Source organism: Oncorhynchus gorbuscha, linkage group LG11 (assembly GCF_021184085.1).
Source record: "Oncorhynchus gorbuscha isolate QuinsamMale2020 ecotype Even-year linkage group LG11, OgorEven_v1.0, whole genome shotgun sequence".
Lineage (NCBI taxonomy): Eukaryota > Metazoa > Chordata > Actinopteri > Salmoniformes > Salmonidae > Oncorhynchus > Oncorhynchus gorbuscha.
The window spans coordinates 26,343,297-26,371,085 of record NC_060183.1 but is presented as its reverse complement, the minus strand read 5'-3'; the positions used below and the strand labels follow the sequence as shown (position 1 = coordinate 26,371,085).

At 41.1% G+C, this 27,789-nt stretch overlaps 1 protein-coding gene and 1 pseudogene across 1 annotated transcript in view; one reads left to right on the top strand and one right to left on the bottom strand.

The window, feature by feature from the left end:
- Positions 1 to 10,573, top strand: part of fkbp10b (FKBP prolyl isomerase 10b) — a 12,326-nt gene extending 1,753 nt beyond the window's left edge. The window contains exons 4-10 of the mRNA XM_046369172.1: positions 3,474 to 3,619; positions 5,207 to 5,396; positions 5,537 to 5,682; positions 6,495 to 6,684; positions 6,937 to 7,079; positions 9,194 to 9,357; positions 9,800 to 10,573. Coding sequence (XP_046225128.1) covers positions 3,474 to 3,619; positions 5,207 to 5,396; positions 5,537 to 5,682; positions 6,495 to 6,684; positions 6,937 to 7,079; positions 9,194 to 9,357; positions 9,800 to 9,985 — 1,165 coding nt within the window. The 3' untranslated portion in view covers positions 9,986 to 10,573. The remainder of the gene's footprint in view (positions 1 to 3,473; positions 3,620 to 5,206; positions 5,397 to 5,536; positions 5,683 to 6,494; positions 6,685 to 6,936; positions 7,080 to 9,193; positions 9,358 to 9,799) is intronic.
- On the bottom strand, positions 10,328 to 27,789 carry LOC124048409 (annotated as a pseudogene).

Genomic DNA, 27,789 nt, shown 5'->3' with positions numbered 1-27,789 from the left:
TGGACAGGGAGTGAAAGCATGAGGGTCTGGGTGGACAGATGCTAAGGGACCCAGTGGTAGTGTGGGCTGAATTTTGACCCATTGGATTTATTTTATGAATAAATGCATTGTGAAATCAGGGTGACATCTTGTTTAAAGGGTACCGACATAAGGACTTCATAACTCATCCATAAGCCATACATAACACATGACAACAACCACAAGTTGACATAGGATGTTTTACGTAGACCGACAGAAGTGCCTTCAGAAGGTTTTCACACCCCTTGACTTTTTCCACATTTTGTTACAGCCTGAATTTTGACAGAAACAATTGATATACAGTTGAAGTCGGAAGTTTACATACACATAGGTTGGAGTCATTGACTTGTTTTTCAACCACTCCACAAATTTCTTGTTAACAAACTATAGTTTGGGCAAGTCAGTTGGGACATATTACTTTGTGCATGACGCAAGTAATTTTTCCAACAATTGTTTTCAGACAGATTATTTAACTTATAATTCACTGTATCACAATTCCAGTGGGTCAGAAGTTTACATACACTAAATTGACTGACTTTAAACAGCTTGGAAAATTCCAGAAAATGCTGTCATGGCTTTAGAAGCTTCTGATAAGGCTAATTGACATCATTTGAGTCAATTGGTGGTGTACCTGTAGATGTATTTCAAGGCCTACCTTCAAACTTAGTGCCTCTTCGCTTGACATTATGGGAAAATCAAAAGAAATCAGCCAAGACCTCAGAAAAAAATTGTAGACCTCCACAAGTCTGGTTCATCCTTGGGGAGCAATTTCCAAACGCCTGAATGTACCACATTCATTTGTACAAACAATAGTACGCAAGTATAAACATCATGGGACCACGCAGCTGTCATACAGCTCAGGAAGGAGACGTGTTCTGTCTCCTAGAGATGAACGTACTTTGGTGTGAAAAGTGCAAATCAATCCCAGAACAACAGCAAAGGATCTTGTGAAGATGCTGGAGGAATCCGGTACAAAAGTATCTATATCCACAGTAAAACGAGTCCTATATCGACATAACCTGAAAGCCCGCTCAGCAAGGAAGAAGCCACTGCTCCAAAACCGCCATAAAAAAGCCAGAGAAGAGTTTGCAACTGTACATGGGGATAAAGATCATACTTTTTAGAGAAATGTCCTCTAGTCTGATGAAACAAAAATAGAACTGTTTGGGCATAATGACCATCGTTATATTTGGAGGAAAAAGGGGGAGGCTTGCAAGCCGAAGAACACCATTCCAACCATGAAGCACGGTGGTGGCAGCATCATGTTGTGGGGGTGCTTTGCTGCAGGAGAGACTGGTGCACTTCACAAAATAGATGGCATCACGAGGTAGGATATATTGAGGCAACATCTCAAGACATCAGTCAGGAAGTTAAATCATGGTCGCAAATGGGTCTTCCAAATGGACAATGACCCCAAGCATACTTCCAAAGTTGTGGCAAAATGGCTTAAAGACTACAAACTCAAGGTATTGGAGTGGCCATCACAAAGCCCTGACCTCCACCCTATAGAAAATTTGTGGCAGAACTGAAAAAGCATGTGCGAGCCAGGAGGCCTACAAACCTGACTCGGTTACACCAGCTCTGTCAGGAGGAATGGGCCAAATTCACCCAACTTATTGTCGGAAGCTTGTGGCAGGCTACCCAGATTGTTTGACCCAGGTTAAACAATTTAAAGGCAATGCTACCAAATACTAATTGAGTGTATGTTAACTTCTGACCCACTGGGAATGTGATGAAAGAAATAAAATCTGAAATAAATAATTCTCTCAACTATTTTTCCTGACATTTCACATTCTTAAAATAAAGTGGTGATCCTAACTGACCTAAGACAGGGAATTTATTTACTAGGATTAATTGTCAGGAATTGTGAAAAACTGAGTTTAAATGTATTTGGCTAAGGTGTATGTAAACTTCTGACTTTAACTGTATGTTGCCCCTAAGAGTTGTGCAAAGTTGGTACATCCCTATTCCAAATAATGGTTGCCAAATGTGCCTTCACCAAGTATTAACTCTGGGGGGTGGAGACTTATCCAATTATGATATTGAACTTTTATACATTTTTTCTTAATTTTATAAAATGTTCTATAACGGTCTTCCACTTTGAAAATGTGGAGTAGGTGGATCTGGTAAAAGATAATACAAACAAAAAAACATGCAATTTCAGGTATTTTTTTGTCATCATCTTTGAAATGCAAGAGAAACTCCATAATATAAAATTGCATTTAGGCACCATTTAGATGTTGCCCACTAGATGGCAGCAGTGTGTGTGTGCAATGTACAGTTCGATCCAGTGAAGCATTGCAATACTGGACAATATTTTGCATCAAATCTGCCCAAATGTGCAAAATTGGTCAATTGATACATTTAAGTACATAACTATAGAGAACATACACAAATTATATGGCAATACAAAATGTAAGTTTACACACTCCCAGGAATGTCATACATGATCTGTAGGATAAAAAAAAAATGTAATCCTCTTTTTTGTTTTTGTTGATGTTATTATAAGGCAGCAAAATGTGAAAAAAAGCTAGAGGGGGTGTAAACTTTCTATAAGCACTGTACAGTGCAATTATGTTGACGTTTGATACTGTGACATAATGAAAACTACAACTTGTGGTTGTCCTTTTGTCGATACCCTTCAAATGAAGTGTTGCTACATTCGACAGTGTCACATTTGGCCACTGCTGAAGCTGACAACAAGTGACTAAATGATTACCAATGATTTGCTGCTATCGAAGCTGGGATTTATTTCACATCATGACGTTGCCTGGAAACCCGACGCTGAAATGCATGGAATTCTACATCAGGAAAGTTTGAACATACTTTGTCCATGCGGTTGGTCCTTTCAGCGGTAGGAATGTGAGACAATATAGCCACAGGGAAGTATAACTACATTAACTTGTCAAAGCGCGTTTAGATTTCCATCACCTGAAGCATGCTCACGAGATAAAAATATATGCACGAGACACATGCACACCTTCCGAGCTCATGCACATGTTTACAAGGGTCTGCGCCTCCTTCAAGTGATATAAATCTGAGCGCACTACCAGCGCTTTGACAAGTTGATGTAATTATACTTCCCTGGGGATATATTGTCTCAGAGTCCCAGCTCCAAAATAACCAATCGCACGGACAACTGGTAAAGTACGATAAAATATAATTTTATTGAACATTCTTGCTCGTAGAGGTCATGAGTGGAAATGTTCCTGATTTCAAACAGTCATTTCAGCCTATTTAGAATGATATGCAATTCAACATCAGGTTTCCAGGCAAATCATGAAGATGAATGGTTCCGAATATCACACAACCCTGAAGTCAACTGAACTTCGTCCAAATAACAGTCCTGTCTGTGTGTGTGTGTGTCTGTACTGTGTTATCCAGGTGTGTGTTAAGAGGAGGAGGAGGAGGAGGATGTGTGTGTTTGACTTTGCGCTTGTGTGAGCCCTACGTAGCTACAACAAGGGGCAGACCCACGACAGCCTGGTGGGGGAGGGCTGGCTGATCAAAGGCATGGACGAGGGCATACTGGGCATGTGCGTGGGGGAGACCAGAAACATAATTATTCCACCCTTCCTGGCCTACGGAGAGAAAGGATCTGGTAAGTATAAGGATGGAAGGAGGGGATACAGTTATGCGAGAGGTGGGAGGGTTGTGAGATTATTCCTGTTTTCTTTTTACACGGGTCGTATTCATTAGGCAGCGAACGGAAGAAAGCGGGAGAGTCTTATTAAACGGGGAGGAACTACCTGGTCCAATAAGAAATGCTAGTTTTCGTTTGCTGTTGCAAACCGTTTTAATACGGTGTGTCCTGATGAACGTAAAGTAAGTAGCCTTGCACGAGCCAAGGGCGGATCACCTCATAGGAGCAGGGGCCTATCTCCTGTTTTTGTTGGGTGAGGAAGCTTGATGTCTAGTACACCCCTTGGACGAGACGCTAGTTAATCGCAAGTGCAATTTTTTGTCTTTCGTATGACTCGGACGACCGAATGCCAACCTTCCAATCTCAGTGCGGACACTAACCACAAGGCCACAAATGAATATGACCCTGGTTAAATTTACAACCTGTTTTTCCAAACTGGTAAGAAATCATTTAAATAAATGGATTGTGTTGAAGGGTTTAATTGATTCCTCTACCTGTTTTAATCAGCATTGACATCTCTACCTATAGGTCCACATAAATAGACTGAAAAACAGTCTGTAAACAGTAGTCAGATTCAGTGATCCTTCCCATCTGTGTGTATGTTGTATTTGCCACCTGTTTGATTGATCTGGTTGGTTTATTGAATAACACCCAGTCTATATGTATCCAAAGTCCAGACAGACCGCTTCTATGTAAGCTCTGTTGGAATTCATTTATGCTGCATTTCCAATGAGGATTTACCCCAGTGTTTTACCCCAGGATCTTGCCATTGCTTGGAGCCAAGGCAAGGCCCTGGTTACTTTTCAGCTGTCATTTACATAACAATGTGAACTTGTACACCTTCTCACAAAGCAACAGACTTGAATGATGTCGAGGTTGTTGATTCTGTTCGCCACAAATCTATAGTGTATTTAAAAAAAAATTTAAAAAGGTGTGATTTATGTAAATTAAAAAGGTGTAGCTTGTGTAAATTGTTTCATAAGTGGTCCTTTTTTCTCTCTCAATAATATATATTTTTTTCCTTTCCTTTACATTACAGAAACAAACTTATAACAATAATTTACAGACACATACAAAGACGACGTCTTATCTGCCCCGACCTGCATTATTGCTTGCCACTTGGTCTTAAATTGTACCAATTTGTTTTTCTCAGTTGCCCGTGCTATTTAAATAATTAATCATTCGATTTTTTTCCATTGTGTCAATGATGGCTGATTGATTATTTATTTTTATTCAACTAGGCAAGTCAGTTAAGAACAAATTCTTATTTTCAATGACAGCCTAGGAACAGTGGGCTAACTGCCTTGTTCAGGGGCAAAATGACAGATTTTTACCTTGTCAGCTCGGGATTTGATCTTGCAACCTTTCGGTTACTAGTCCAACGCTCTAACCTACCCTGCCGCCCCATTTCTGCATGTTCAGTGCTGTTTCATTGTTTGGTGCATTTGCAGCCGTCAATCAGCATGGATCCCTCTTTAGACGACCAGACAGACAAACTGCTTCTCTGTACAGCCTTTTTTGACTGACTGCTTCGATCTCCTTCAGGTAAAGAGATCCCGTCCCAGGCCACCCTGGTGTTTAATGTCCTCCTGGCTGACCTACACAACCCCAAGGATGACATCACCGTGGAGAACCAGGTGGTGCCCGAGGCGTGCGCGCGCAAGTCTGTGGCCGGGGACTACATGCGCTACCACTACAATGGAACCTTCCTCAACGGGGTCACCTTTGACACCAGGTGAGCAATGTCCAGGTGTCATAGGCTGCGTCTCAGTAGCCTAAAATGGCATAATGAAAGACTGAAAATACTTCCTGAATGATTACTGTTTGACAATGTCTGTCATTGCTTGTCATATCGAATCCTTCCTCTCTCTACAGCTACCAGCGGAACAACACGTACAACACCTACATTGGGATGGGCTACGTGATCTCTGGCATGGACAAGGGCTTGCAGGGGGTGTGCATCGGGGAGAGGAGGAGGGTCACCCTGCCCCCCCACATGGCCTATGGAGAGCAGGGAGCAGGTGTGGCTTAGTCCAGGGCAGATAGAGGGGCATTTTATTGGTAGTTACAGTAGGTTAGTTAAGTAGTTAGCTTTTATTGGTAGTTACAGTAGGTTAGTTAAGTAGTTAGCTTTTCTTGGTCGTTAGTGGTCAGGTTTGTAAGCTCTCTCATTTGAATGATTTACATGGTAAAGGCCCAATGCAGTCAAAACTGTTTTTCCGGTGTTTTGTATCATATTGTACAACAGCTGATGAAACTAAAGACTGTAAAAGTGTGATTAAATATGATCATTGTTATTTCCTGGTTGAAAATACAATCTAGACAGGACCTTCTAATCGCCAGGTTTGCATGGGCGGGAGTTTCGGCTTCCCTTGTGACATCACCAGGCAGTAAATTAGTTAATAGACCAATAACTGCTCATTTTCAGTTTTCTCTTCCCACTTAGACCACTCTTTCAGTCCTAGCATAATTGTTGTTTGAGAAGTAGTTTTTTGCTAAAAAAGCTATTTCTGTACATTTTATTGGAAACTGTTAAAGTAAGGTTCATTGTTACCCAGAAATTATTTGATATTGATATAAAAATGGTTGCATTGTGCCTTTTTAAATCCTATTTGTGTGGGAAGAATACACCTTAATTGTATGATTATGTATAATTATTAATGTCATACCTGTATAAATATGATTCATTTAGTCTAAAATGTAACAGATAGCCCAATAGCTAGCTGTAATTTAGACACAACATTATATATCGCATTTAACAATACATTATTCTACAGTTTAGTTTATATTACTGACTGAAACCCAGTTTGACCTCTCCGTCTTGCCGTACCAGGTAAGGATATACCAGGCTCGGCCGTGCTGGTCTTCGACATCCATGTAATTGACTTCCACAACCCCAAGGACTCTGTGGAGGTTCATGTGACTCACAAGCCTGAGGTGTGTAACCTGACCAGCGATGTGGACGATCTAATCCACTACCACTACAACTGTTCTCTGCTGGACGGCACACGGCTCTTCTCCTCGTGAGTACATTGACCAGGGTCGAGGGTATTTATTAGGCACAAAACGGAAGAAAACCGATTGAAACCCTCACGTGGATCCTTTTGTATTGACAGTCTAAGTCATTTGTTGTGTACTTCATTTTGATGATATCTTATCTCTAAAACGGCCGTTGTTGGAAAGAAAATACAGATGGAAGACTATGCAGTTGACCGACATGCTCCATATGTTGTTTGTACGTTTCCCTTACCAGTGTTTATGTCCCTTGTGCTCAGGAGTGACTATGACAACCTGCAGGACACGGTGCTGGGGGCGGACAAAGTGATTGACGGTCTGGACGAGGGTCTGAGGGGCATGTGTGTGGGTGAGAGGAGGACTGTCATCATCCCCCCCCACCTGGGCCACGGAGAGAAAGGAGGTGAGAAAGACGTTCACCGTGGGCCATCAGGGGAGGACAGGGCCACAATAAAACACAAACAATACGCTCCCTCAACTAAGAATGCACCAGCTGGAGTATAATAGCACAAACACATTACAGTTGAAGTCGGAAGTTCACATACACCTTAGCCAAATACATTTAAACTCAGTTTTTCACAATTCCTGACATTTAACCCTAGTAAAAATTCCCTAATTAGGTCAGTTAGGATCACCAATTTATTTTAAGAATGTGAAATGTCAGAATAATAGTTGAGGATTTATTTCAGCTTTTATTTATTTCATCACATTCCCAGTGGGACAGAAGTTTACATACACTCAATTAGTATTTGGTAGCATTGTTTAACTTGGGTCAAACGTTTCAGGTAGCCTTCCACAAGCTTCCCACAATAGGTTGGGTGAATTTTGGCCCATTCCTCCTGACAGAGCTGGTGTAACTTAGTCAGGTTTGCAGGCCTCCTTGCTCGCACACACTTTTTAAGTTCTGCCCACAAATTTTCTATAGGATTGAGGTCAGGGCTTTGTAATGGCCACTCCATTACCTTACATTTACATTTAAGTCATTTAGCAGACGCTCTTATCCAAACCTTGACTTTGTTGTCTTTAGGACCTTTTGTCACAACTTTGTTAGTATGCTTGGGGTCATTGTCCATTTGGAAGACCCATTTGCGACCAAGCTTTATCTTCCTGACTGATGTCTTGAGATGTTGCTTCAATATATCCACATCATTTTCCTAACTCATGATGCCATCTATTTTGTGAAGTGCACCAGTCCCTCCTGCAGCAAAGCACACCCACAAAATGATGCTGCCACCCCCTTGCTTCACAGTTAAGATGGTGCTCTTCGGATTGCAAGCCTCCCACTTTCTCCTCCAAACAACGATGGTCATTATGGCCAAAGTTATATTTTTGTTTTCATCAGAGCAGAGGATATTTCTTCAATAAGTACGATCTTTGACCCCATGTTCAGTTGCAAACTGTAGACTGGCTTTTTTTATGGCGGCTTTGGAGCAGTGGCTTCTTCCTTGCTGAGCGGCCTTTCAGGTTATGTCGATATAGAACTCGTTTTACTGTGGATATAGATGCTTTTGTAAATGTTTCCTCCAACATCTTCACAAGGTCCCTTGCTGTTGTTCTGGGATTGATTTGCACTTTTTACACCAAAGTACGTTCATCTCTAGGAGACAGAACGCGTCTCCTTCCTGAGCGGTATGACGGCTGCGTGGTCCCATGGTGTTTGTACAGATGACCGTGGTACCTTTAGGCGTTTGGAAATTGCTCCCAAAGATGAACCAGACTTATGGAGGTCTACATTTTTTTTTCTGAGATTTCTTTTAATTTTCCCATGATGTCAAGCAAAGATGCACTGAGTTTGAAGGTAGGCCTTGAGATATAACCACAGGTACACCTCCAAATGATTCAAATTATGTTAATTAGCCTATCAGAATCTTCTAAAGCCCTGATATCATTTTCTGGAATTTTCCAAGCTGTTTAAAGGCACAGTCAACATAGTGTATGTAATCTTCTGACCCACTGGAATTGTGATACAGTGAATTATAAGTGAAATAATCTGTCTGTGAACAATTGTTGGAAAAATTACTTGTGTCATGCACAAAGTAGATGTCCTAACCGACTTGCCAAAACTATAGTTTGTTAACAAGAAATTTGTGGAGTGGTTGAAAAACGAGTTTTAATGACTCCAACCTCAGTGTATGTAAAATAGTTTTTTTCTATAATTTTTGTGTCTGCATGGTTCGGGAAGGGCACGTAAGTAAGTAAGCATTTCATTATTAGTCTACACCTGGGTTCCATGTGTTTGATTCCGTTCCATTTCAAAGTGACACCATGTTCACTCATGTCTGCACTAGTGAGACACTCATGCATAAAGGCATTTCAGGTGCAGGTCATAATTTACTGTAGCCCCACTTATTTATGTATTCATAAAGCCTCTTTAACGGCTGCATTGACATTAGAGAACCGACAGATGTTATTTAAGAATGCATACATAAAGGAGGGCTACAATAAAGTATTACGCAGGCACACATACTGGTGTTGCTCTTTCACACTCACTCACTGCCTCTCCTCCTCTCCTCCCAGCCACTGGTGTGCCAGGCAGTGCAGTGCTTCACTTTGAGCTGGAGCTGATGGACCTGCAGAAGGGCGTGCCGGAGGGCTACCTGTTTGTGTGGGTGGAGGACGCCCCGCTGGAGCTCTTCCAGGCCATGGACATAAACCAGAACGGAGAGGTGCCCATAGAGGAGGTATGTCATCTACCGCACAGCTGGAATAGACTAGTAGAAAATAGTTGGATCAGACCATCAATAATATTGATGGGAGTTATAAAGTACCGTCTACTCCATTTAAGTGCAATATATTTTTTCAGTCCCAATTCAATGACATTCGTCTTATAGCTCTTGATAACTGCATACTCTGGATCGCTGGTTTAGTGCCCACCTGTACGGTGTCACACTAGTCCCAAGTGCATTAATTAGGAGTTGACTGTACACGAAAACCCACCCTTTTGAGGATTACCATATTTGATTGGGATCTCATATGCTATTTAGCTACCTAATTAGCCAAACCAAAGGGCTTCTGCAGACACCTTCATGTAAAACAACGGTCAAGCTGTCATTTGTCATGACTCACACTAAACATGGCTGCTACTCCTCTACACAACGCTCTCGTTTCTCTCTCTTCATCCAGTTTGGAGAGTTCATCATGCTGCAGGTGGCGGAGGGCAAAGGTCGTATGAAGCCGGGGGTGGACCCTGAAGAGATCATTGCTGACATGTTCAGGAACCAGGACCGCAACAAGGATGGGGTCATCGTCGCCGAGGAGCTCAAATTGAAGGTGGAGGAGGACAAAGAGAGGATGCACGAGGAGTTGTGATGAGGAGAGTGCACACGTTGGTCGTGTTCAAGGACATACATTTTGTGCAGCAATTGGTCACCGACTGAGCAAACTGACTGATCTACAAATAATGAGTAATTATTTAGGATACGAAGGGATTTGTAGATCAGTCAGTCTGCATCTAACGCACGCACACACACTAGTTCCAGTTCTCCGCCTTCGCCCGGAAGTGTGCACTCGTTCACTCCACCTCGTGGATTTATAATATAAAGCATTGGATTGGAGTGAACAAGTGCACAGTTCGGTGACAAGGGTAGATCTACTCGAATATTCGAGAATCGGACCACAGCCTCTCTCTCAGGGATGGACCACACACACACCTTAAAATATTCCAAGAGAGACCGTTTTTTTATACAGTGATCCCTTAACAGGTGTCATACATTTTAGATGGTGGGTAAAGAGTCTTACAAGTATAATGTTTGTGTTGCATGATTTGGTCATGTTTGATAAAGGGATGTGAAGAGAAAAAGAAAATGAATTACGCGTTGACAAATCAACCTACCAAACCAGCACCATATGTTCCTGATCTGATGTTTACACCAATAAAACCATTTTTAGAAAAATAAACATTTTTTTTGTTGTTGCAGGATGTCATTGTCAGAGACGAATCAAATGTTACAAACCACATGCAGGGATACCTTTGAAAATGCCCGCTAGGTGGCAGTATTGGAAAGTATTTAAAACGTAGATTAAAAAAACAGAAAACCACAAAATAACATCTTGTTTTGTTCACAACTGTCTTCACCCTTCGTTAGGTCAAAAGACAAGTGTTCAATGACATACATTTGAAATGTGAATAATAGTTAAAGCACTTATTTTAGGATGCCGGGAAATCTCAGCTTATATAGACATCCAGTTTGAAAGTATCTGCCCACAAGGAAACCAATACCTCTGTAAAAAAAATGGTAAAAGTGGTTAAAGGGACATTTCTCCCAAATGTCGTAATTTGCATGACCATATTACATTTAGGTGAACCATCCCTTTAATTGTCAAGGAAAGCTTTTCTAGCAGCATAAGCATTTGCCACTGACAATGTTCTACTGAACTCCCACAGAGTGACTCGTGAGGTAACAATTTCATCTGTTACAATACTTGTTCAACCAAATAAATACATTTATATACTACATTTGGTCAAATGTGCACAGGGCAGCATCCACACTTGACAGTCACTAAATAATTGCGCCTCACAAATGAAGAGGATGGGTATAGATATACATTTCTATTAAGACTAGTCTCATACACGCTATCACTTGATCAACTCTCTCATGTTAGAATACTTACTGGGCGATACAGTGGATGCTCGTTACACAGCCCTGCGCCTTGGAAAATAAAGTGAATAACATTCTCCCATAACAGCGTGGAGACGGCATTCACCTTTAAAAGGCGCATACGCGACAAAGCGCGATCAGAATGCTGGCCTTTAATTTAGCTACAAAATCAACCACTTCTCCAAATGGAAGGAGCTGCTCGTCCTTAGAGTAGACACCATAGAAACATACAGTAAATCGGTACAAACATTAGGTTAACAGAATCAAGGGGCTTCAGTGGATGAGATTTGCAGCACCAACCCCACACGTGAAACAAGGTGGTTTCATTTAAAATAATGTCACTGAGGTGTTGAATTGGTTTGAAGGTGCCTGAGGATTATTGTGGTGCATGCAGCTTTGTAAAGGTAAACAAAGGGTCAACTTCCTCTCTTTGTGATGTCGTCCATCGTGGCGGTTGAGTCCTGGCGCCTGTGCAAACGGGAAGTAACCGGACCCTAGGTTAACTTTTGGCCCGTGATTCGTTGCGTCCTCACGGCGGTTCGCTTGGCCGGCGCAGTGGTGATGTAGTTGAGGATGGCGTTGGGGACGTCCATGGTTTCATCCTTGACCAGGACGATGTCGTATGAGTTGACGTAAGACTCTTTCCTCTCCACCACCTGACCAAACAGAACAACAGTCAGTCCATTTTTACATTATAGTCTCATCCAGAGCGATTTACAGGAGCAATTAGGGTTAAGTGCCTTACTCAAGGGCACAGAGATTTCTTTTCACTTAGACGGCTCAGGAATTCGAACCGGCTACCTGACACCCTAGTATCCAGCTAACACAATGCTTCAACACCTTACATACACGGTTAGGAATACAGGTGAGCAGCACTAACAGATTGAAGGGTTATTTCATGAAGTTTAGTACAGTGTACTTCTGGGAAATGTACAACATTTATCAGAAGTCAACGGTATGTCCTTTCAAAGTTCCTATACAAAACAGACTTCCTTTAAATCCTCACCACTTCCAGGTTTGCAAAAGGCAACACAAAGACATACAATACCCACCTGGTCATTGAGGAAGCCTATGGTGAGGGCGTGCTGAGTGTGGGCCACCCCATCGGCCATGGTGAGGTCTCCCAAAGAGTCCCCTAGCAGTAGCACGTTGGGCCGCTCTTTGAGCTCCCTGAAGTGGGCCGCGTGGAGCAGAGCGCCCTCTCTCTTGTTGAACGTGTGGATCAACTGGCCTTTGAACGCCCGCAGTATACCCTGCAGGAAGACATGGGTCGCACTAGTGGTCAACGGTTTGCTGAGCTTGGGGGGAAAAAACATGAGACATTTTGTGAATTTGGGCATAACGTGTACTTGCATTGGTTAAAGGCCAAAAATGCTATAAATTGGTTAAAGTGATTAGGTAAACAAAACCAAAGTGTGGATTGCTGTATCTCCCTGTCCATAGACTGCTTTTAGGACATATGTCATTTTGGAATGTGTGTGAACTATCACTTTAGCAGTTCCATATAGGCATTAGGCCAGCGTTTCCCAAACTCGGTCCTGGGGACCCCAAGGTGTGCACATTTTGTTTTTTGCCCTTGCACTACACAGCTTCCTCAAATAATCAAAGCTTGATGAGTTTGTTATTTGAATCAGCTCTGTAGTGCGAGGGCAAAATCCAAAACTTGCCCACCCTTGGGAAGTTTGGGAAACGCTGCATTAGGCACACATCATACTACACATAATTAGACTCGATGCTAGACTGGTTTCAAAATTAACCAAACAGTAAAGAAAGAAACGTACGCTCTGGTCAAAGTCCATGTAGTTGGAGATGACGTGGACGTTGGGGTGGAAGACGTGGTTCTGCCTGATCACTTCCTCCAGGATGTCCCCCAAGCCAGCCGAGAAGATCAACAGAGGAACCTGCTGCTCCTGCAGCCGGTCGAAGAACACCTTGTAGCCCTCCCTACAGGGAAATATCATCATTGCTTATTCTCCTCTTCTTCAGTATCCCATTTTCCTGCCTTATTTACCCAACCACCACTGATGTAACCAATAAGGATAAAGACAATCCGTTTCCACTAAAAATGCTAACACGAAGATGTTGGATCCAGCTAAATAACCAGCCAATTGACTTAAAACAATCAACACCTCCCCTAGGTAAATGGAATATAGGGTTAACGAGCCACTGAACACGCCGATTTACATGTGCTTTTCTGTTGCTAATGAGAAAAACTATATTTCAGTCTTGTAGGTGTGTTTGGTTACTGATATTCGTCCCCCATGAGACACGGCAGCCTATTTCACTTCCTCAAAATCCCCAGAATGAATCTAAGAAATCTGTCATTCGTTTATACATTTTTAACGCGGATGTTTTAGTTGCACTATTTTACAACTAAATAAAGGTGTTTGTTTGGTGCAGTATATCTCAAGTAAAAAAATGTGTGATGTGTTTCTTATGTAAAAGTCGAAACTGCTGGGCAGGTCCGTCTCACTGTCTATGTATCCGATAGAGAGCAATCACCGCCGATGTTAGTGGGCAACGGGACGTTGTCAAATCAAAACACCAACCTTCGTTAACCCATTGTGACCGCCGACTGTTCCAAAATCCGTTTCAGACAAGTTTGACTTTATGACCAAAATGATCCTATTTACACTTTGTAGTCAATTCTGACACTAGAAAAACTGTTTGACTTATATAGGTTGTTTTCAAAGGGATTTGTTGCATTTTTTATTCAAGAGCACATAAAGAACATGTACCATAAATACACAACGTATCCTTGCAAGGGAGCGTAATTACATTCACATGATATTAAAGGTACATTTTTGGCTATATAGAGCAAATATTTCAAGTGTCTGAATAAGAATTCAATTTGGATTAAGCCACAGAAAGACACCAGAAACGACAGACCAGTACGATATGTCAGGTACTCTGACCAAACACCTTCATACTTATGCTGTCTCTGTTCCAAGATTGATGTAATTCTCTCCATGTCAGCAAGTTCCCCGCATAGACCTAACCACATATCTTTTGAGGGTGTAAGGTCATTTTTTCACACATTTCCTTGCTGCTGCTAAAACATAATCTATCAATTGAACTGGAGAGGACTGGAGTGTATCCACAGGAACAATGGCTAGGAGGAGATTATATGGGTCTGGTTGAATAATAATAGCTGTGATGTCCTGTATAACATGGAGAATTTCAGACCAAAAATACTTGATTTTCAGACATTGCCAAAATATATGTGATCAAGTACCTATTTGTCCACACTGTCTCCAAAACAATCCTTTTTTCATTGTATTAAGTTTATCACGGCTTTTAAAAAATGAACTAGTACTTGGAATTGAAACTCCCTTGTTCGGTTACATCATGTGGCTTTATATAGCATTTTCCATATTCCCCCAACTCTCCTCTGATATCTGGACCTGTATTTCCACCTGCCACGAGTTCCTAAAATAATCTAAAGATAATATAAGCATGTTAAGGATATTGTGATAATCATTTGCAACGGTTCCAATGTTTTCCCCTTGATAAAGTAATTCAAATCATCTCATCAATAGGAGTAATCAGCTCAGTAATTTTTTGTAACAATGAATTTCCTTACTTAAAGGTACCTATAAACATTTTGCGGGGGATATAATGAATTCCTCCTGGATTTCCTGAAATTATTTCTAAATTGAGCCTTTGAATAGTTGAGACTCTACAAAGCCCTCTTCACATTCCCTAAATCCTTGGGACATAGTAACAGGAAGAAAAGGCTGGCTTATGGAATATAGGCGAGTGTCTAGACATGTCATTACTCAGTTTATATTGGCGTTGAACCTCCCTCAATGTAAGAGTAATAATTGGGTTTAGTTTAATCCTGTCAATAGAAACAGGACGCTCATTTCAAGCCATCACAAATCCTTTTGGTTGTTGAATCCATGATGCTGTGTGATTAAGTTGCGCCGCCCAGTTATATGATTTAAGGTTAGGGAGGACAAGCCCACCCAATTCTTTGAACTGCTGTCGTTTTTTTTATAACTAATACGAGCCTTCTTATTTTACCATAAAAAATGTGCCTATTGCTGCATATAGCCGAGTAAAGGTTTTAACAGGAAGCATTGAAAACAGATAAAGTGTTCTTGGTAAGACGTTCATTTTCACTGAAACAACCCGACCTGCTAGAGATATAGGGAGGGGCATCCAACGGTCTTGATCTTCAGTGATTTTACTAAATCACACAGGGGTAGCTCAAAGCAGTTTCCCAAAGTCTGACGTAATATTAACACAAGTAACGCATGCTTGTCTTTGATACTTGCATCACCGAATGTCACCATAGCAATAGTTTTACCAAGGATCATTTTACAGCCTGATGTAGAACTATTATTCACCTATTAATTTGAATATATTTGGAATCGTCGTCTCAGCCTCTTATGTACGGGATGACATTGTCTGCATATAGAGATATCTTGTGTTCATTTGGCCCCACCTGCAAACCATGAATGTTTATGGCATTTCGAATAGCTTCTCCTTGACGATTTGCTCATTGTAGTTCTAGCAGATGATTTTGGACTTGAATATGTCAACTCTATCCATTTTTTTTAAAGCGCTCCCCATAACCAAACTTCTTTAACGTTGCTGAAAGAAAGACCCAGTCAACGTGGTGAAATGCCTTTTCTGCATCTCGAGATAGTATAACTGTTAGTTTGAGTTGGGTTTTAGAGTAATTGATCATATTCAGATATCGTCTTATATTCGACATTCTTTAATGAACCCGGTTTGATCTGGATTAATGAATTATGTTACTACCTCCAACTATTTTTGTTAAAATCTTAGAAATGATTTTAGAGTCACAATTTAGTAAATGTACTGGTCTATGGGAACCACAGTCTAGTGGGTCCTTACCTGGCTTCTTTAATAGGGTGACGGTTGCGTCGATTTGTTGCTTTTTAATGGCAGTCACTCTTTAAACTTCAAAATTGTGAACTATCGCTTTTGATACTGAGCATAGTGTGGGTGTGTTGGGAGTAGAGTGAAGTTGCCCCTTGACGCTGACATTGGGTCAGCATTTTCCCAATTTATGTTTAAGATTAGGATTGAGGGAGAGGAAGCTCATCCCTGTACCTAGGGGAGACTTCAGCCTGTTACCAACCCTTAGTCAATATTTTGGAAGAAAATGCGTTTGACCAGATACAATGCCATTTCACAGTAAACAAATGAACAACAGATTCTCAGCAAGCGTATAGGGAGGGCATTCAACATGTACAGCACTTACACAAATGACTGATGATTGGCTGAGAGAAATTGATAAAAGGATTGTGGAAGCTGTTTTGTTTGACTTCAGTGCAGCTCTTGACATTATCTATTATAATCTGCTGCTGGAAAAACATGTGTGGTGGATCAACAGTTACCCGTCTAACAGAATACAGAGGGTGTTCTTTAATGGAAGCCTCTCCAACATGAGTCAGGCATTCCCCAGGGCAGCTGTCTGGGCCCCTTACTTTTTTCAATCTTTACTAATGACCTGTCACTAGCTCTGAGTAAAGCCTGTGTGTCTATGTATGCTGGTGAGTCAACACTATACACATCAGATACCACAGAAAGTGAAATCACTGCAACACTTAAGAGCTACAGTCAGTTTCAGAATGGGTGGCAAGACATAAGTTAGTCCTGAATAAATAAATAAAAATAAGTATTGTATTTGGGACAAATCATTCACTAAACCTCAACTACATCTTGTAATAAATCATGTGGAAATTGAGCAAATTGAGGAGACTAAACTGCTTGGTGTAACCCTGGATTGTAAACCGTCATGGTCAAAACACATTGATGCAACAGTAGCTAAGACGGAGTGAGGTATGTCCATAATAAAGCAATACTCTGCCTTCTTAACAACGCTATCAACAAGGCAGGTCCTACAGACCCTAGTTTTGTCGCACCTGGAATACTGTCCAGTCGTGTGGTCTTGTGCCACAAAGAGGGATTCAGGAAAAGTATACTGACCAAAAATATAAACTCAACAATCAACAACGAGTTACAGTTCATGAAGGAAATCAGTCAATTGTAATAAATAAAGTCCTAATCTATAGATTTCACATGACTGGGCATAGGCCCATCCACTGGGGACCCAGGCAATCAGAATGAGTTTTTCCCCACTAAAGGGCTTTATTACAGACATAAATACTCCTCAGCAACCCTCCCTCCCCCGACGATCCCGCAGGGGAAGGCTGCCGTGGTTGCATGTGGTCTGCAGTTGAGGCCGGTTGGACGTACTGCCAAATTCTCTAAAACGACTTTGGAGGTGGCTTATGGTAGAGAAATTCACGTTAAATGATCTGCCAACAGCTCTGCTAACTGCATGCTAACTGCACGCTTCCTCAAAACTTGAGACATCTGTGGCATTGTGTTGTGTGACAAAACTGCATATTTTAGAGTGGCCTTTTATTGTCTCCAGTACAAGGTTCACCTGTGTAATGATCATGCCATTTAATCAGTTTCTTGATATGCCACACCTGTCAAGTGGATGGATTATTTAGGCAAAGGAGAAATGCTCAATAACAGGGATTTAAACAAATCTGTGCACAAAATTTGAGAGAAATAAGCTTTTTGTGTGTATGGAACATTTCTGGGATCTTTTATTTCAGGTCATGAAACACGGGACCGGCACTTTACGTTTATATTTTTGTTCAGTGTACAATTGTTCCAGAACAGGGCAGCACGGCTGGCCCTTAAATGTACACAGAGATCTAACATGAATAATATGCATGTCAATGTCTTCTGGCTCAAAGTAGTGGAGAGAATGACTTCATCACTACTTGTATGTGTGAGCGGTACTGACATGCTGAATGCACCAAGCTGTCTGTTTAAACTACTAGCACACAGCTCGGACAACCATGTATACCCCACAAGACATGGCACCAGTGGTCTTGTCAAAGTCCCCAAGTCCAGAACAGACTACAGGAGGAGCACAGTACTACATAGAACCCTATTCCACATCAAGTAACTTATGCAAGCAGTAAAATTAGATACCATTTTTATTTTGTAAAGTTAAAAATACACCTTATGGAACAGCAGGGACTGTGGAGACACACACACATATCATAACATACGCACTATACACACACGTGCACATGGATTTTGTGTTGTAAATATGTGGTAGTAGAGTAGTGGCCTGAGGCGACACATTTCATGTGTTGTGAAATCTGTTGTAATGTTCATAAAATTGTATAACTGCCTTGGCAGCAGCTAATGGGGACCCATAAATACTTCACCCTGGAGTGTTCAGAGTCCTACAGTGATCTGACCTGAGCATGGCACTGGACTGTTTCACTGCCTGAGCCAGCAGGTCCTCCTGATCTTCTGTTGGATCAGCAGCTCATGGACACTGGTCCACCTGCAATGAAAAACTCAGGATACTGAGTTAGTGTTCCACTTAAATGACCACTTAGAGACCTAACATACACATGAAAAATGGAAATTAGATTCAGCTGTACGGTAGACACTATTTGGCATGAAACCAGAAAGAGAGGCTGAATATGTTTAGGTGTAGTGTGAGGTGGATACTGCCAGTCACTAACCACTCCACCATGTGAGGAAGCTTCTCCTCAACGGTGCGAGTTGCGTCGATCTCAATAGGGTAGTAGGTATTCAACAACTCCCTAATCTACATGGAAGGGAAAAGCGTGCGAGAGACAACACAACAAAATATCTCAATAGAGAATGGACTTTTTCCTACTGTCTCATCAGAGGAACACAATACATTAACTTTCTCTGAGTCCTCTCCTGGTTTTGTGATTGTACTCACCATTTTCTTACAGGTGTCATTGATGAGCAAGTCGTTATCCAGTATATCTTAAACAGCGGGAAAGAAAATGGTAAGGGACCATATCTAATTGCACTTCAAAATAACTACTTTTGTAATCACTTGTTATAATGGGATCCAGGGTAGTGTTCATTATGGCACGCAACAGAAAACGTTTTGTATGGAAAAATGAAAATGAGTTTCTTATTGGACAAATCTAGGACCCTCGGTTTTCTTCCCTTGGTGCCTAATGAACACGACCCAAGTCTTGGTGATGGGGACCTGTGTACTCACTGTGAGTGGTGGGGCACCTCTTCCCGTTGTGGGCAAATCTGCTGAGGGTCATGTCAAAGTCCGAGATCACCTGTAGATACCAGGCATTGCTAAGAAGGGAGTCCTTTCCACTCATACACATTCACTGAAATATTATTATTATAGATCAGCTTTAATATTGCAGGGTGGATTGTGGGTTCTATCAATTGAATTATTTGCATTACTTATAATCCCCCATGTTTTTTAAATGTATTTATACCCCCACAACCCTTCCTCCCCTGATTGGAGTAAACTAACGGACAACAATACTTCTACTGCTACTTACAGCTATTTTCACATGTAAGGTACAGGTAATCATGCATATATTCTGAACTTTTTCTGCAAGTTCTGGATTGTCACCCACAGCAGCCAATCCACTATTCATTCTGATCTTAACTCCAACCTTCCGATGTCCAGATTAACCCAGCTTTCCCAGTATAACGCCATTTTGCTATTTCCTTTTGCAATACATCCCTCCATTTTACTGATGTCTTACGAGGGTCCTGAACCTCCCTATTTGTAACATTTCTACCGATGTTTCCCTAAAATATATACTTTAACCAAGTATAACTTCCCATTGACTGATCGTAGTTGTTCAGATTCCCTATCAATACAGTTTGCAGGTCCATCAGAACTCTATTATGACATAACAACCATTCCTGGACCTGACTCCTAAAGCGAGCCACCAAAGGACAGTACCAGAGAAAATGCTCTATTGATTATGTTTCCTTGTGGCAGAGTCTGCACTACGCTGATTGTTAAAATGCCCCATATATTGAGCATTGTGTTTGTAGCAAGTATTTCACATAACAGCTTAAATTGATTGACGTGTCAATTGTTGTTTAATATAGCAGTTCAGAAATCCGATGCCATGGTATTGGGACATCAAAGACCTGTTCCTAACTGACTTGAACGTTATACGGTATTGCTGTCAAACCTTTTGACTTTAAGTGGAACTGGTACATTTGATTTATACTCATTTTAAGCCATTTATGATTTTTAACAGGTGGCAGAGGCTAATTATTTAGTTTCTTCTTTAAGTTATGGTCTCTTCCAATTTTGTGTCAGAGCCGCTCTGAGTTGGTTCTAATTTTGTATTGAGCATACACCTCCATACACTGTTGTTAGTTGCTTGTGTGACATCATTTTTACCATCCTTGTTTAAAATATCCTTCATTAATGGGGCGCCTAGTGGTTAGAGAGCTGACAAGGTAAAAATCTGTTCTGCCCCTGAACAAGGCAGTTAACCCACTGTTCCTAGGCCATCATTGTAAATAACAATTTGTTCTTAACTGACTTGCCTAGTTAAATTTTAAAAAATATATCCTTCTGTACATTCTTTCCCCCCAAACATATTCTGTCAGTACATTGGAGTTTAGCCATATAATTTGCTGTAATATTAGATCTGCCATTGTCAATCCACCGTTTTAATGTGTAAAAAGGCAGACATCCCTCTTAAAACAAAGGATCGACCCCAGTTGGGATTTAGATAAAGCCTCCATTGTACCAACATTTTAAGAGAGAGGTTTAATGCCTTATTATTTAATAGTTTTAACCCTCCAAACTAATTTCCGTTATATAAATATGCTCATTTAACTTGATCTGGTTTGCCCTATTTTGCTAAGTTTTCTATCAAAATTAATGATTGCAAGATCGCTCAAAACATTTCCGGGATATGTACACCAAGCACGTCGACTTCACCATTTAAATCGGGAGACAACATGGCCATTTAAAGTCTATCTTTTAGAGACCCAATCCATTAACAGTACACTTATCATAATTGGGTTTTAGACTAGAGAAAGTATCCGGGTCCTCAAGAGAACTTGAATCATCGGCGTACATGGATACTTCTGTCTCTAATCCATACATTTTTACCCCTTAATGTTATCATTAGATCTGATTTTTAAAGCTAGCCGTTCAATTGCCATAATAAGTAGTTATGGTGACAGAGGGCAACCTTATTTAACGCCTCTTGACAATTCAAAGTTCTCAGAGAATGAATCGTTACTTATTATTTTACATAAAGGATTGTTGTACATCACTTTTACCAATGTTATGAGAGATTCTCCAAAATGTATCAAATCCAGGCACTTAAACAGATTCTAGACGTAGAGAGAATCAAATGTTCTCTCAAAATCTACTATAAATATTACGCTTGGTTTCCCTGCATTCTAATAGTTTTCATTATTTCTAGGAGGTATCTAATGTTGTCTCCCATATATCTTCCTTGTAAGAATTCTATGAGCAATACATTTAGCCAATATTTTTGTGTCGCTACATTTAATGGTGAGGGGCCTCCCTTACTTTTTATTTTATTTGTTATAGACACTTCTTTGTATTGGCCCTCTGGCTCCTGCTTCAGTAGCTTTTTGTGTATCCGACAATTTGCCATTTATACAGTGCCTTCGGAAAGTATTCAGACCCCTTTACTTTTTCAAATCAAATTTTATTAGTCACATGCGCCGAATACAACAGGTATTGATAGACCTTGCAGTGAAATGCTTACTTACGGGGCCCTAACCAACAGTGCAGTTTCAAAAAATGCAGATAAGAATAAGACATAAAAGTAACAAGAAATTAAAGAGTGGCAGTAAAAAACAACAATATATACAGGGGGGTGCCGGTACAGAGTCAATGTGCGGGGGCACCGGTTAGTTGAGGTAGTATGTACATGTAGGTAGAGTGAAATTAAAGTGACTGTGCATAGATGACAACAGAGAGTGGTAGTGGTGTGGAGACGGGAGGGTGCAAATAGTCATGGGTAGCCATTTGACTAGATGTTCAGGAGTCTTATGGCTTGGGGGTAGAAGCTGTTTAGAAGCCTCTTGGACCTTATCCACATTTTGTTATGTTAAAGCCTTGATTGATTAAATCATCCCCCCCCCCAATATACACACAATACCCCATAATGACAAAAAAAAAATTTGCTGCTAATTTATGAATGTGAAATATCACATTTACATAAGTTTTCAGACCCTTTACTTAGTCAGTACTTTGTTGAAGCACCTTTGGCAGCAATTACAGCATTGAGTCTTCTTGGGTATGATGCTACAAGCTTGGCACACCTGTATTTGGGGAATTTCTCCCATTCTTCTATGCAAATCCTCTCAAGCTCTGTGAAGTTGGTTGGGGAGTGTTGCTGCAGAGCTATTTTCAGGTCTCTCCAAAAATGTTTGATCAGGTTCAAGTCCGAGCTCTGGCTGGGCCACTCAAGGACATTCAGTGACTTGTCCCGAAGCCACTCCTGCGTTGTCTTGGCTGATGTGCTTATGGTTGTTGTCCTGTTAGAAGGTGAACCTTTGCCCAAATCTGAGGTCCTGAGCACTCTGAAGCAATTTTTAAATCAAGGATCTCTCTGTACTTTGCTCTGTTAATCTTTTCCTCAATCCTGACTAGTTTCCCAGTCCCTGCCACTGAAAAACATGCCCACAGCATGATGCTGCAACCACCATGCATCACCGTAGGGATGGTGCCAGGTTTCCTCCAAACGTGACACTTGGCACGCCAAAGAGTTCAATATTGGTTTCATCAGACCAGAGAATCTTGTTTCTCATCGTCTGAGTCTTTAGGTGCCTTTTGGCAAACTCCAAGCGGGCTGTCATGTGTCTTTTACTGAGGAGTGGCTTCCATCTGGTCACTCTACCATAAAGGCCTATTGGTGGAGTGCTGCAGAGATGGTTGTCCTTCTGGAAGGTTCTCCCATCTCCACAGAGGAACTCTGGAGCTCTGTCAGAGTGACAATCGGGCTCTTGGTTACCTCCCTGACCAAGGTCCTTCTCTCCCGATTGCTCAGTTTGGTTGGGCAGCGAGGTCTCGGAAGAGTCTTGGTGGTTCCAAACTTCTTCCATTTAAGAATGATGGAGGCCACTGTGTCCTTGGGGACCTTCAATGCTGCAGATTTTTGGTACCCTTCCTCAGATCTGTGCCTCAACACAATCCTGTCTCGGAGCTCTACGGACAATTCATTCAACCTCATGGTTTGGTTTTTGTTCTGACCTTATTGCAGTGTACAGTATTTAGCCCATCTCCGTGACTGCATCACCGCTTGGTATGGAAACTGCTTGGCATCCGACCGCAAGGCGCTACAGAGGGTAATGCGTATGACCCAGTACATCACTGGGGCCGAGCTCCCTGCTATCCAGGACCTTGATACCAGGCAGTGTCAGAGGAATGCCTTAAAAATTGTTAAAGACTCCAGCCACACAAGTCAGACTGCTCTCTCTGCTACGGCATGGCAAGCAGTACCGATGCACCAGATCTGGAACCAACAAGACCCTGAACAGCTTCTAAACCCCGAAGCTATAAGACTGCTAAATAGTTAACCGGAATATCTGCATTGACCCTTTTAACAACTCTTTTGACTAATCACATACGCTGCTGTTACTGTTTATCACACTGCTGCTACTCTCTGGTAATCATATATGCAGTCACTTGAACTATACATTCATGTACATACTACCTCAATTAGCCCAACTAACCGGTGCGCCCACATATTGGCTAACCCGGACTATCTGCATTGTGTCCCGCCACCCACCACCCCCTCTTTCACGCTACTGCTACTCTCTGTTTATCATATATGCAGTCAGTTTAACCATATCTACATGTACATACTACCTCAATTAGCCCGACTAACCGGTGCCTGTATATAGCCTCGCTACTGTAATTTTTCACTGTCTTTTTACTGTTGTTTTTATTTCTTTACTTATCGACTGTTCACGTAATACCTATTTTTTACTTATAAATTGCACTGTTGGTTAGGGCCTGTAAGTAAGCATTTCACTGTAAGGTCTACCTGTTTTATTCGGCGCACGTGACAAATTAACTTTGATTTGACTTATTATCTCTCCCGTTGCCTAGTCACTTTATCCCTACCTACATATCTACCTCAATTACCTCGTACCCGTGCACATCGACTTGGTACTGGTACCCCGTGTATATAGCCAAGTTATTGTTACTCATTGTGTACTTATTCCTTGCTATTATTTTTACTATTTCTTTTTTCTCTCTCTGCATTGTTGGGAAGGGCGCGTAAGTAACCATTCCGCTGTTAGTCTACACCTGTCGTATACAAATCATGTGACAACACTTTTTTTATTTGAACAGTTTTTCCATCCCCGAGCCCAGCTCAAAGACTAGACTTGCTATGTAAATGCGTATAACATTGTAGCTGTTTGCGAGGCGCACCAAAATTGAGCAGGGATGGAAAGACTTGATAAGCATTACATTACATTACATTTAAGTCATTTAGCAGACGCTCTTATCCAGAGCGACTAATGTTTAGTCCTGGCTGATGGAGCTCGGATACCCCCCTTTCCCCACAACACACACACGCTGGTCCACCGTGGAAACCATTCTTCCCCGGCACCTCGGTGCAGTCAGACCATTATGATTATACTGTGCCGTCAGGGCCACAGTATTCTGCCCCCTCTGTTATTGTGTGAGTGCGACCCCTCCCCTATCGTCACGGACGGTACTCAGAAGTGTTTGCTAAATTTCTACTCATACACACAAACACTCTTGTGGGGAGCTATTGCAGTGTGCTTTTTTTGGCTAGGTCTAAGTGACCTTTGACCCTGTATACAGTACTTCTGGCCAGTGGTTACCTGGAGGGCATCTGGCCCGGCTCGTTGCATGGCCTGTATGGTCTCCTCCACTCTGCTGCGGTCCCTCATTAGCACAGAGGCCTTGGCCAGCTCTGGGATCTAGGGAACAAGGAGAATACAGGCGTTGAATACCTGTAACAGTGGGGGACAGAGGGGTGGGGGGACTAGAGTCAGTAGATTATACTACAAGGCTCTACACTGCTAATTCATGAATAAAGTAATGCATTTACTACAGTACCAAAACATTCCTATGATGAAGCTTAAAACAAATCGTCCGGAAGTAAATCAAACACTGGCCAGAAGTAAATCAACAGGGCAAATCAACACTATTCAATTGGAATGAATGGATTAGTGAAATGTGTTCAGTATGGACAATAAGATGAATGCGGCTCTATAAAATCGCAAACAAATTGTACGAGGCTATTTCTGAATTAAAAAGTCTGTATTTCAACCTCCCGAAATCTCACACACATATCTTTAGTAGGGTCTGAATCCAAAATAATAATACAAATCCCACACGTGCTATTGGTGCTATTAAACAGTAGGGGGCGCAAAAGGACAAATGTAGAAAACAGGGGACAACGCTAACCCACATAGGCCTACTTGAATACATTGTGGTTAGTTTTGAGATACTACTCCCGCCACCACGTTAACACCTTATGTATCATGCATCACTCTGCATGCTGAGCTAATTGCTTTTAATTTACTAGTCAACGACGAAACCTGCATTTCTTAAAATGTAGCCGATTTCTTCCAAGTTAGTACTACTAGACTACACACAAATACCTCTTTTTGCTATTACAAAGCTACTACACAGCCTAGGTTGACTTAAAGAGCAAAATAGGAGGATAGCATACAATTCTTCCAAATCCACAGTTTGCAGTTATTAACTTATTATAAGGCTAAGTTCACCATTTGAACCTCATAGGAGCATTGTTAAATCTCCAAGCTGTTTCCCAAAACCATCGTTATTAACGTTGCACTTGTAATCTAAAAACCTGCCTCTGACCACTCGTAGAATAGCTAAGTGCGTCTTTCGACACTTTTTTTGCCCTCCCGTGTCACTTTATACACAAAAGATCTCCGTGACCGCAGACAACTTCAGAACAAAGTTGACTAGAAATAAAAATAATGTCTTTGCAATTGATACAAACAATTATATTATATTATGTATTAAAATTAAAACCGAGATGACTGCAATAAAATATAGGCCTATTTCAATCATATTTCATGTTCAATAAATGTATTTATATTTAGCTACTTACTTTAACTCACAACCTTCCGGTTAATAGTGTGGAATTCGAACAGTTTAGATGCATTTGTATTTACAAAGCAGAGACTGTCAGACAAAATGCATGCAGTTACTGAATAGCAGAGATGGATTTGGATGAATAAATTGTACTAGGCATGGGTAAAGAGGAGAGCAGTGGACAACAATAGAACAGAAAGCTGTCTGACCTCAGACTTTGTCAGCTGGTGCCAGATTGCTAGGACAGTCCTTACTGGCAAATATATCCAGGGGATGTGGTATATCTGAGCAAAGAACCAGGGAGAGAGGTATTAGCTAATTCATGGAATTCATGGAACAGGAGACATCGTCATCCAGTCACTGATGCCTCAAGGCAGAGCGGGAAAAAACAATGCTTAGCTTATCCAATTTATATTAAAAGAGCATTTCCGGCACTTTTCAACCTCATTCATCAGCTCCAGCACCAAACCAGTGTCTACATATGTGAAAACAATGTGTTTATATGATCTGTGTTTAAAAAGACAAGGTTAAAAAAACGATTCTCTGTGATAAAGGGTAGGATTAAAAGTTTTTTTTAAATGATTTTCAAACCTGCAAAGGGTTTCTATCCCAAGGGATGGTATTATCTTGCTCCGCACGTCTCCGCGAATCTCAGTTTGAAAATCACTGTTTTAAAACTTAATTTTAATTGTAGACTAACAGTGAAATGCTTACTTAAAAAAATATATTTTGTTGCATTTTAAACTTTATATATCTTTCTACACAACGTAGAAATGTACCGTTTTCACATATGTTGACCCTGACAATGTTCTGGAGATAATGAAGATGAGGTTGAAACGTGGTGGAGTTACCGTTTAACAGTCATTCTACTCAAGATACCCTGAGTAGAATGACTGTACTCTGTTCCCCAATACAAAACAAACATTTGCCAATATGAAATGAGATAATGTCAATTACTTCTGTCAGTAATAACATGACTATAGGCATGTACATAGCTAGCTAGATATAATAACAAGCTATGTGTGTTCTCTGTAGTTTGAGAACATTTTTTTAATCATTTCAATATGTTTGCAATAAATTATATTTCCCTTACTTTTTAACACCCTTCCTTGGTAAATATGGCATTATTACGTTGTGCTCATCATTCCAATTCAAAACAATATAGTCAACAACCGTAGCTAACCTAGCAAAGTGTGTGGTTACCTTGCACTGCTATCCAAAATAACGCAAACCAACGAGATGTTTCTCTCGGTAAGCCATTAGAACTCGTGTCCCTTGTTTTTTGTTGTGCAATCTTGCCAGCAGTGCATAGGAATAGCCAATGGCAATGCTATCTATCTAGCTACGTTAGATATTTAACAGGCCGAGACACTTACCATTTTCAGACGCTTGCTAGCTAACTAGACAAACTGGTGTGCAGTGAGCAACAAACATACGTATTTGCAATACATCAGTGAAAGGTTGGTTTGAGTAAATGCTACAACTAATCAGCAAAATAATACTGTTAGCTAGCTAGCTTGCCAGCTAGATTTCTTGACATGTCAAAATCTTGTTGCACCTGCAGTCCTCCCTCTGAAACAGACTAACGT